This window comes from Lycorma delicatula, chromosome 1, assembly GCF_047948215.1.
Source record: "Lycorma delicatula isolate Av1 chromosome 1, ASM4794821v1, whole genome shotgun sequence".
Lineage (NCBI taxonomy): Eukaryota > Metazoa > Arthropoda > Insecta > Hemiptera > Fulgoridae > Lycorma > Lycorma delicatula.
In genome coordinates, this window is record NC_134455.1 from 36,576,370 (window position 1) to 36,589,309 (window position 12,940).

Consider the following 12,940-nt stretch of genomic DNA (forward strand, 5'->3'; position numbering starts at 1 on the left):
GTGAATAATTCTTGCATTAAGTGAATTTTTGAATTTGTGATTATATTATTGTCAATTTTGTATTAGTTTCTATTAGTTATTTTAAACTTAATTAAAATTGGAATTGTATTTTACTATTTATAATTGATCAATTTTGTACATTATAAGTTATTAAAGAGTAAATAAATTATATTTGTAAGAATTTTTACATGTGCAATCTCTCAATATATATATATATATATATATAAATATAAAACACATGCATATTTTTCATTTTATCTATTTATTATTGACTGAAGCTTTAATTACAGTGTTATTTTATCTGTATTAATTTCAGGTTCAATGGGTCTCTCAAGACTCAGTGACTGAATAAATCAATCACAAATGTCAATGTATTGTTTCTGAAGATTAAATCATGAAGTATTATCTGTGATATGGAATAATCTAAAAATCTATATATGATTTCCTAAAAAAGTTTAAGCAATCTTTCAGCAATATAAAAAAATAAATATAACAATGGTCATTTTCAAATACAAAAAAAAAGTAAGAGCACTGATTGATTACTATTCATCTCTCATCATAAATTAAGTAACTGTAGTTTGGTATCACCTTATTGTCAGTATGAATAAATGAATAGTAAACATATACGTCCTTGTTGATCACTCCTTAAATAAAAATAATACAAATATAGTAACTGGAATATTTTATTTATCAAAGGAAAATGGAAAATTTATTAACAAGTGTAGATAGAAGTAGATTGATCAAGGTAAATTAAACAACAAAATATTTTCAATTTTTAAGAAAAGCATCCTAAAAATTTATTCAAACAAATCTATTAATAGCATATCATATTGTAGATACCAAATGCATGGCACATTGTACATTATGAATTAATGCAAAGAACAGACACATCAAATTTTCATTGTTTATTAGTGTAAAGGTGAAAATTATTAGAAAAATAGTAATTTTTTTTGTTTGTACTTATATCTTTCTATTGGTTTACCAAAATTTATAACTAATTAAGTGGAGTTTTCTGATGAATATGACATAAAATTACTATAATTTACAAATATCTAACAATAATTGCTAAATGGCTTTTCACTCTAATCATTTAGATAGCTTATCAAATTCATTCTGAAGGATTCTGTAAACATAACTAAAATAGAATTTATAGCTTTTGTTGGCAGCTGATGAATGAGCAGAATAAATAACATCAATTTTGAAAATGGTTTTATGGGTCAATCTTTGAGATATTGGCATAATAAGAAGATTCATATTTCTTAACCAAAACATATTGTTTCTCTAAACTCCTAAAGTCTAAAAATTGCAATTTTAACCTCTTATTTTATCTCTGAACTAAAACTATTTAATAGCTATTTAGGTACAAATAATTAATGAACATAATGATAATGATTATAAACATAATACATTATTTAAGAAATAAATTTTGATTTTCTCCAGTTTTTAATTATTAATATGAATATCTCTAAGTTTTGGGCATATTTCTGTAGATTCTTCTTCATCTGAAGATTTTTATTTATTTTATATCTTTCGTAAATGGAATGTAATTGCAAATATATGAACAACGTGTGAGGTTAGTAAGAGAAAGGTTTAACAAACTTAAAACGAATTAAAGAAAATTCTAAAAAGAAATTAAAAATATTAGCAAAAGAGAAAGGTTTATTTATTGATGTTACATTATTAAAAATCTCTGGTGATTTCTGATTAGAGTTGACTTTTCCAAAAATAATTAAGGTTCAGTCAAGAAATCGGACCAAAACAGATACAATATACAGAGCGTTTCATAATGTACTTATGAGTTACAAAAATTCAGTACAAAAAAAGTATTTCACTTACCTAAATTACAGTTGTACGAAGTGATGCAGGAATTGAAACAGTTTTTGTTAAAATTTATAAATGTTCAATATGTGCTCCTCTGGTGACACGGCACACATCAACACGAGTCTAGCTCTTGCCAAACTCGTTCTAACATGTCATTTTCGATGTAGCTTATTGCATTTATTATGCGATCCTTTAGCTCAGCGAAATCGTGCGTCATTGGTGGGATAAACAACTTTCGGAGAATCCCGAATGTGTTCCACATAAGCGTGTGGGTTTTCAGTTCCCCAAACTCGCACGTTATGAGGGTTTACTTTACGGTTTGCATAATAAACGTTTACGGAGAACTCTCCACACTGTTGTTTTCGGAATTCTTAATTCTCTGCCTGCAGCCGTAGTCGATTTTGACGGGCTGCGAATGAAACTTGCACGCACACGTTCGACATTGACTTTTGAGGTTGATGGACCACCAGTTGATTTTCGCTTGCACAAGCAACCAGTTTCACTGAATTGTTTATACCATGCATGAATTGAATTGTCACATGGTGGCTCCTTATGAAATTTCAACCGAAACGCACGTTGCTCAGAAATTACTGACTTTGACAAGTGAAATTCTAACACACAAAACGACTTCTCGCTTCCCGTGGCAGCCATTTTCTCTACTGTCGACGCCTAGCGAGCAAATGGTTTACTAACTGCCTAGTATATGTTGAAAAAACTATTTGAAGTACTCTTTCGTACAGTACTTGCTTTATTCTTATGAGTGAAATAGGTTTTGTTAATGAATATTCGAAACTCCGAAGAACATTATGAAACGCTCTGTATAATAATAACAACAACTCACCTATGCCAACTTTAGAAATATGCTTTGTGTAAATTATAAATGAGAGTAGGCATAAAACTGAGAGAGTAGGCATAAAACTGAGATAAGTAGGATTCTTCAAAAAATTTCATTACATTGTACAAAATTTATATCATATCTCATTTTGGATAAAAAGCACTTTCTGTGATTATTATTACTCATTTTCTTATTTGTGTGTGGTAGGTTATTGCTTTAGTATGAGTTTTTTAGAGACAAGGCAATTCCTTACATAGAAAGTTCCTTACTCACAAAGTAAGGTATGTCATTCTGCTCGAGTATTTTGAAATGGTGTCCCTCATACATAAACTGTTTCATTGCATCCACCACCCGAATATCTTTTGCACATGTTCTCTTTTTTCAATTGCCATTTTTAGTCATAACCTTCAGTGCTTGTTAGTGTAGTGTTGTTGTCCTGTGGTCCCTTGTGTCAGTTGTTTTGCACGCTTCTGTATTCTAATGTTTGTTGGTTCTGTGTACCACACCTCGTAGTGAGTGACTGCTTTTTGTGCAGTCTATTTTTTAATTATTACATTCTTTTTTCATTATTTTTAAGTTAGAAGTCGTTTTTTTGTTATAAGTTGTAATACGTTTCCTTAGTGGTATAAACTTTTATTATTTTGTAAAACATAATTAAATTTTTCGTGGTGTATTTTGGAACTATTTTAATTGTATACAATGAATAGTGATCCTAGTGTTAGCAATGCTTCAACTGATGATCCTGAAGTCATAAATAGTTTACTGTCAAATTATTTTATGAAGACCTTAGTGATATAGATGATCTCGACATTGATAAATACTATGTTATTGAAAGTTATTACAACACTTTATCTGAACAAAGTGAAGATGGTTCGGACAGTGAAATAACTTCTGATCCTCGAGACAGCAATAGTTATTTTTGTTACAGCAAAAATGGGCTTAAATGGTCAGCTGAATGTTTCTACACAAGAAATACCAGATTTCAATAGCACAATATCATGATCCAGCTTCCAGGACTAAAACAATGTGTGTGTGCCTTATTCGAAACCAAAAACAATTGAAACTTGGGATCTAAAACACAGAATCATACACTTTACTAATGTAAAACTTCAAATAGATCAAAATTTGCAAAAAAATCCAAATGCTACAGATATGCATGATACAGACCTTATTGAAATGAAGGCCTTTGTTAGTTTGGTTTTTTACTTGGCAATCTTTAAATCTAATCATGAAGACACATGAGTAATGTGGACTACTGATGGAACAGGATGAATATTTTTCATTGTGTTATGTGTAGAAATAGATTTGAAAATTTATTATCACACTTTGCTTTGATGATCGAACTGACCGTCCTCAATGCATCCAAGAAAATCCATCGACCGTAATTTTTGAAATATTTTTACAGCGACAGAAACGTCATAACTGACAACTGGTATTCATCAATAGAAATTGCTAATGTACTATATGGTGCTGGTTGAAATAAGGTAATAATAACAGTTACCATATAGATAATAATTTAATAAATACCTTTCTTCATTTACAAGAATGGAAAATGATATTAAGTGTATCATTTATAGTGTATGGCTTGTGATTAAACAGTTACATATGCTGCAATTGAGTTGGCAGCTCTAAATTACAGAGTAGATTCAGCTCACCTAGCCACTTTTGAAAGGACCCCAGTTCCTGACTTTTTATTTGCTACATATTAGATCATTTTAATTTTACATTGAGGTGATTAGAATGTAGGGGTGGAGGATGTACTGTTTGATTTAGACCAATTCTGATAGTTTCTCTCTAAACAACTTAAAGTTTGTTTTAGTTATGGAATGGTTGCATATTAGTTGTAATTGGTATTAGAATTTTACTAAACATATTCCTGTATTATATTCATAGGTGTACTAAATTCATAAGAGGAGAAGTGGCAGGTATACTAATAAAACAAGCTAACAATGAAGTTAAATATACTTACCGACAACATGAAGCGTGACAACATGACTAATTTTAGGCTCTGCATTTATTTGACATTCATACTCTCCAGCATCTCTTGCTTGAACATATTTTATTTGTAGCGTCCATGTATCAGATGCCTCAACAAGAAATGACTGGAATCGTTCATCTGCTATAAATGTATATCTATCGACAGTTAAGATATGAGCATCACGACGTCTAATCCATGATACTTGCTGTAAAAAAAAAGGTAAGAAATGTAATTACTGTAACTATATCTTGCTATGATTAATTTTGGTAAAGTAATGAATTTTGGATTGGTTGTTTTTAGCGATGTTTGATGTATTATAACGTACCTCAGATTTACAACGTACAACAACAGTACTTCTGGATTTCTAGGCTAGTGCTGGTTTTACAAGCTGTACATCATGGTCCAAATTTATAAAGGGAAAATTTTCAGTTTAAAATTAAAAAAAAGCAAAATCTTTAATCTGGATGGGCAGAAGGGAAGAAATTGAATCTAGCTGAAAAAATGATTTGTTGTTGATTTAGGTTGTAAGTTAGCACAAAAAATTAATCTGTATGATATATATTTATGAGGCATTTTTAAGCTACTAAATATATACGAGTTAAATATAACATTAATGAATGTCATGTAATATGTATAACTATTCAGAGTTTTATGCATAACACACCATTCTTTGCGTCAAAGGTACTGGATACTAAATGCTAAAAGAACTATTCCATCAGTCATTCATAGATGTTTAACTTATTTTAAGTTTACTGCATCAACACAAATTCAACAACTTGATCAACTACCATGTGATAGAGTGACTCCCTCTCAATCTTTCTTTACTTCTGTAGTAGATAATAGTGATCCGATTATAATATGTTATGGCAAGCAGAGATGTAAGTCCTTGGGTAAGATTTATATCACTCTTTTCATTTGTCTTGCTACAAAGGCGATATGCTTAGAAATGGACTGATTTCACATCACAAGCATTTATTGCGGCCTTAAAGAATTTATATCTCGTAGAGGCATTCCTGCTCAAATGCTTTCTGACAATGACTCTAATTTTTACTGCGCTAGAAATATCCTCTACAATTTATATCAATTCTTTAAAGCAGATAAATTTAAATCGGAAATACTTTCATTTTCACTTAGTGGTCATTTATACCACCCGTTTCTCCCCATTTTGGCGGTTTATGGGAGAGCGCATACAATCGAAATGGTAATGAAAGTTTAAATTTTATGAAAGGTTTTGTAAACTTTAAGTATTTATCTTATTTTCTGATGTATTTTTATTTTTTTTATCAATTCATGAAGAAAGTTATTTTGTAATGTAATGTTTTTCGTTCAAGTGGGCGCACATATTCCTCAAAAAAAAAACAAAAAAAATAAATAAATAAAATTTGTTTTCATAAATATAAATATAGCAAAAAATAATTGGATTTATTTATATTTTTTAACAGATTCATTTTTTAACAGATTTGCTGATGATATAGTAATTCTAGCCGAGAGTAAAAAGGATTTAGAAGAAACAATGAACGGCATAGATGAAGTCCTACGCAAGAACTATCGCGTGAAAATAAACAAAAACAAAACAAAAGTAATGAAATGTAGTAGAAATAACAAAAATGGACCACTGAATGTGAAAATAGGAGGAGAAAAGATTATGGAGGTAGAAGAATTTTGTTGTTTGGGAAGTAGAATTACTAAAGATGGACGAAGCAGGAGCGATATAAAATGCCGAATAGCACAAGCTAAACGAGCCGTCAGTAAGAAATATAATTTTTTTACATCAAAAATTAATTTAAATGTCAGGAAAAGATTTTTGAAAGTGTATGTTTGGAGTGTCGCTTTATATGGAAGTGAAACTTGGACGATCGGAGTATCTGAGAAGAAAAGATTAGAAGCTTTTGAAATGCGGTGCTATAGGAGAATGTTAAAAATCAGATGGGTGGATAAAGTGACAAATGAAGAGGTATTGCGGCAAATAGATGAAGAAAGAAGCGTTTGGAAAAATATAGTTAAAAGAAGAGACAGACTTATAGGCTACATACTAAGGCATCCTGGAATAGTCGCTTTAATATTGGAAGGACAGGTAGAAGGGAAAAATTGTGTAGGCAGGCCACGTTTGGAATATGTAAAACAAATTGTTAGGGATGTAGGATGTAGAGGGTATACTGAAATGAAACGACTAGCACTAGATAGGGAATCTTGGAGAGCTGCATCAAACCAGTCAAATGACTGAAGACAAAAGAAAAGGATTGAATCTCAAATAATATGTGGACACATCACGTCAAAGTAATTGCTGATCCTATAATGATTAGTAATCATTAATGATGATAACCCCTAGTAAAATACTTTAATTATGAGGAAAAAATCAGTTATATGAAGCAATAAAATATATATTTTGTGTGAAATTGTTTGTATGTATTTTAATACAAATTTTAAAATTGTTTTTGAGTTAGCAATTTTTTTTTTATACAATAAATGTGTTTTCGAATGATTTATTACTCAGAAACGAACAAATTGATACGTTATCTAAATATTACTATAATTTAATATATTAATACGAGGGTAAGTCAATTATTATCCGCAATTTAGTTATATTTTTGATTATACTGGTAATACTGTCGTGTTGCGTAGAAGACACATGCGTTGTTTAATTGTTGTTATGTCTGGGCAGATTTGATGCTGCTAGGTTAGTTCCATTATCGCTGCCCTGCCGTTAAGCACGGCTGCACCGCTTTTTATTTGCACCAAAGAAGAGCAACGTTCAGTGATCTGTTTTTTGTGGTCGGAAGGTGTATCAGGGGCCGAAATTCATCGAAGACTTTCGGTACAGTACAGGAACAGTATTTTGCCGCAACGGAGTGTCTACGAATGGATTGAAAAATTCAAAAATGATCGCACAAGTGTTACGCACAACGAAGGAGGCGGACGACCGTTTACCATCACAAATGTGGAAAACATTGAACGTGTACGTGACATGGTTTTCTTATACAGACGAGTAACTATTGATGAAGTGGCACTTCGTCAGCAAATTAGTCACGGTTCTTCCTACAAGATCATCCACAACAGACTTGGGTTTCATAAAGTCTGTGCAAGATGGGTCCCAAAACAACTCACACAGTCGCATAAATAAACGCGCTTGGACATCTGCCAAGAACATTTGGATCACTATGGTAACGAACGGGACATCTTCTTATACAGAATCATCACCGGTCACGAAACACGGATCCATCATTACGAGTCGGAGAGTAAACGGCAGAGTATGGAATGGAAACATCCAAATTAGCCCTGCAAAAAAATGTTCAAGACCCAACCGTCCGCAGGAAAACTGATGCTTACGGTTTTTGGGACTCACAAGGTCCAGTTCCGGAACATTATGAGGAAAGGGGCACGACAATAAACAGTGCGTATTACAGTGAGATGCTTACTGCCAACTGAAGCCTGCAATTCGAAGCAAACGCCGAGGATTGCTGTCGAAAGGTGTTGTGTTTTGCACGACAATGCCCGTCTACATACTGCTGCCCACACTGCTGAAACGCTCCAGAAACTCGACTTTGAAGCACTGGCTCATCCTCCGTATAGTCCTGATCTTACCGCTTCTGACTACCACTTGTTTGGTCCCCTCAAAAAGGGATTAAGGGGCCGTCGATTTACCTCGGATGAAACAGTGAAAGAAGCGGTACATTCCTGTCTCGCAGCTCAACCGAAAACCTTCTTTTATGAGGGCATCAGGAAGCTTGTGCAACGATGGACCAAGTGCGTTGAAATGCAAGGGAACTATGTTGAAAAATTATGTACATGTAAGTTTCCTATTTGTATTGCAACAAAATTTATAACTACATTGCGGATAATAATTGACTTACCCTCGTAAAATGACTTATATTAAGGAAAATAAAATCATTAAAATGCTGACAATAATATTTTAAAATATCATTATTAATTATTTTCGGTTTTTTTATACGATACGTGTAAGTTGAAAGTATGCATTGATTTAAAGCTACTAAAATGTAGTTTTGAGGCTAAAAGTAAAGAATAGAACTAGAGTTAATGAATTTTATATTTTTATAAAAATAAATTGAATTTATATAAACAGAAGTAAACAAAGAGAATTTAAATTATCATGAAAACTCTCTTTCGTAAAATATACTACATAAAAGAAAATTCGAATTAGATAAATTCACGGGAAAGGTGTTATATATTCAATAAACTGAAATAAACAAACTGAAAAGATACAACCCATTTTTTCCTAGAAATACATTTGGTTCAGAAAATATGAGGGCGATATAATTTAAATGTTAAAATATGTAAAATATTTTGCAGAATAGAAGTGTATTAACCTGTCCTCTTCAAAAATGTTTACTGAGATAAATGAAGTCAGTTCCTTAATCATTAGAGATAGAAGAACTTCGTGAAATATTACCACAGCTTATAATTTGTCATTTCCCTGATGACAAAATCAGAAATGACTAATCTGTATGACATTAATTTTTTTTTGTTATATTTTCTATTCATTTTTAGGATGCTAGATTTATGAATTAAGTTAAAAGTAATTCATCAACATAGTTCAAGGAATTCATTATGAGATACATAATAACAGCTTTAAACTTTCAATTTCCTTTTCCAAACTAAGAAATACATTCTCTGCAAAACTATGGCCATTTATGAATTTTCAATATAAAATTAACAGAAAGTTTTTTTAAAAATTATAGATATCCTTTTTTGTATTATACTAGTGATAAAAATCTGTGGATTCATTTCGAAAATCTATTTAAGAAAAGAAAATGAGATTGAATTTCTATAGTCTACCAAAAAAATTAAACGGACTAAACATAAGGAATATAATATTCTCTTTAAAATGTATATATTTATGCGTTATTCTATAATAGAATTATACCAAGATACCGTTGTACATCTGTAAACGCATACTTTTACAGCTATGTTGACGAGGCATAACTCGTCAATATAGTTTAGTCGTCAATGCTCTTGTGTTTTTTTTTGCATGTTATAAGAGACGATTGAAAGGAGAATAGCAAAATCTTACTTTGCAGATACGATCTCTGCCTAGAATTACTTAGGTAATTGACGATGATTATGAATTCCTGTGGTCTTTTTCCAATCACGCTCATGTTAGTAATTTGAGATTCAATTAGCTAAGGACCATTTAATCTTTACATGGAACTAGCAGTTAATGATGTTAAAGAACAATTTAGATTCTGAGTAACAGTACAAGGTGAAAAGATAAAGATGCTACGATTTGCTGATGATATAATAATTCTAGCCGAGAGTAAAAAGGATTTAGAAGAAACAATGAACGGCATAGATGAAGTCCTACGCAAGAACTATCGCATGAAAATAACAAGAACAAAACAAAAGTAATGAAATGTAGTAGAAATACCAAAGATGGACCGCTGAATGTGAAAATAGGAGGAGAAAAGATTACGGAGGTAGAAGAATTTTGTTATTTGGGAAGTAGATTACTAAAGATGGATGAAGCAGGAGCTATATAAAATGCCGAATAGCACAAGGGAAACGAGCCTTCAGTCAGAAATATAATTTGTTTACATCAAAAATTAATTTATGTGTCAGGAAAAGATTTTTGAAAGTATATGTTTGGAGTGTCGCTTTTTATGGAAGTGAAACTTGGACGATCGGAGTATCTGAGAAGAAAAGATTAGAAGCTTTTGAAATGCGGTGCTATAGGAGAATGTTAAAAATCAGACGGGTGGATAAAGTGACAAATGAAGAGGTGTTGCGGTAAATAGATGAAGAAAGAAGCATTTGGCAAAATATAGTTAAAAGAAGAGACAGACTTATAGGCCACATACTAAGGCATCCTGGAATAGTCGCTTTAATATTGGAAGGACAGGTAGAAGGGAAAAATTGTGTAGGCAGGCCACGTTTGGAATATGTAAAACAAATTGTTAGGGATGTAGGATGTAGAGGGTATACCGAAATGAAACGACTAGCACTAGATAGGGAATCTTGGAGAGCTGCATCAAACCAGTCAAATGACTGAAGACAAAAAAAAGGACCATAGCAGCCGATATCATTACAATAAATAATTAAATAAATAAACCCTATTACACTTACACCCTATTACTATTACTTATCCTATTACTTACTAGGACCTTGAAAATCAAGAAATTCTAGTTTATGGCAAATTCCAGAAGGTTTAAAAATGAATCCTGAAATTGAGAGTTTCTGAAATTCAGTTATTAGTCACAGAAAATGTTAAAAAGAATATTTGAATATGATGTTCATAAATGAATCATTTAGCTTTTTTTCAGGTTAAAATGTCATGAATGGATATCAAATAATTTCTTAAATCCTTCCTTCCTGCAAGAATTTAGCAGCTTTGCTTCTTAAAACTTTCTAATAAGTAAGCTTCTTTCTTTAAGCTTTTTTAAAACTTTCTAAAAAGTTGTATAAATGGCCTTTTTTTATTAAAAAAAAGTACAACACTGGAAGTAATAATAAAAAATCAAATTCGTTCTCATTGCCAGGTAAACTCATCAGCCGTGTTACTAAACTAGTATTTAAACTATTTTGCAAATTCGCCTGAAGTACTGTAAAAGCATGATAACCAGAAGAAAAATTATCGATACAATGGTGTACAAAGTAAAGCTTTTTCAAAAACATCCGCTACACATGTAGCCATATTTAATGGTTATGACTTATATATACGGTGAAATAAATACGCTAAATACAGAAAATACATAGAGATGACTTTATAAAACTTTTTGAATCTACAAGTTATCCCTAATCTTACCGAAGGAAACGTATCATACGCTTTTAGTACTATCTTACCAATGTATAAAGAACTGTTTAAAATAATTATATTATAAATAGTTCTAATTCTTTTAATTTTTAGGTGATGGGGATATGTTTTAACTAACATAAATCATGTCGTTGGTCAATATTTCTTTTGTTTTAAACCTATATATATATATATATATATATATATATATATATATATATATATATATATATATATATATATGCTTAAAGCTATATATATAGGTTTAAAGGGTTATAAGTTATATATATATATATATATGTGTGTGTGTGTGTGTGTGTGTGTGTGTGTGTGTGTGTGTGTGTGTGTGTGTGTGTATGCGTGTGCGTGCGCGTGTGTGAACGAGGCTACAGTTTATATAATGTGAAATTGTAAATTATAATTGGTTAGATGGGGTAGTATTAACTCCTATAAGGAACATCAAGTATCATACTGTACAGCAGTGTCAGCAATCGTGATCCGCATATCCTATAGTCAGCATCAACGGCGGAATCTATCGAGTTAGCACATCTGGGCCATCAGTACTGTATATGAGACGGAGTAAAGTGGGTTAACTTTTCTGTATCGTAATTAAAACTGATGCTGTAAACAGCTGCAAAATATCAAAACACACACACACACACACACACACACACACACACACACACACACACACACACAATTTAATTACTGATATAGGAGACTGATTTATTATTAAATACAGTACAATATTTACTTTCTTTCTTTTTCCTGTTTAGCCTCCGGTAACTACCGTTTAGATAATTCTTCAGAGGATGAATGAGGATTATATGTATGAGTGTAAATGAAGAGTACATTCTCAGTTCGACCGTTCCTGAGATGTGTGGTTAATTGAAACCCAACCACCAAAGAACACCGGTATCCACGATCTAGTATTCAAATCCGTGTAAAAATAACTGGTTTTACTAGGACTTGAACGCTGTAACTCTCGACTTCCAAATCAGCTGATATGGGAAGACGCGTTAACCACTAGACCAACCCGGTTGGTTAGTACAATATTTACTAACAGCAAAATTCTGAACCTCATGCTGAGCTATTTAATTTAGGTTAAAATTTGTAAATATTATAAGACACGTTTCTCATATTTTCTGATTACACTACACATAAAATATTAAAAGAGTAGCATTTAAATCTATTAGGATAATAGTTTTGGTTTGCGTTAATATGAGGTGGATAATATTATGCTGGAAAGTTGCGTAATTAATGAATGAATAACCAGAAATTGTAAAAAAAGAAGATTCTTTTGTTATTTTAACTTCTTTTTTGTTCTTTTAGGCATCCGGACAAGCATTTACGTCAAAAAATCTCTATCAGAGACCTCAGGCGGAGCTCGGAGCTATCCCCATTTTAATCTCCTCTCCATCGGTTCCTCTGAACTCCTACCTCATCGATTCCTCCTTTTTGCCTTCAACTCTGCATTTACTAATTTATGAAGCCTTATTTCACATACTCGCTGATTGTTTGAGATTTGTTTCCTGGTCATCTCAGTTGAGGTTTTTGTTTG

General features: G+C 31.7%; 1 protein-coding gene across 1 annotated transcript in view; it reads right to left on the reverse strand.

Moving 5' to 3' along the window:
• LOC142317476 (uncharacterized) overlaps positions 1-12,940 on the reverse strand; it is a 92,687-nt gene that overhangs the window by 18,723 nt on the left and 61,024 nt on the right. The window contains exon 4 of the mRNA XM_075354042.1: positions 4,626-4,839. Within this exon, the coding sequence (XP_075210157.1) occupies positions 4,626-4,839 (214 nt within the window). The remainder of the gene's footprint in view (positions 1-4,625; positions 4,840-12,940) is intronic.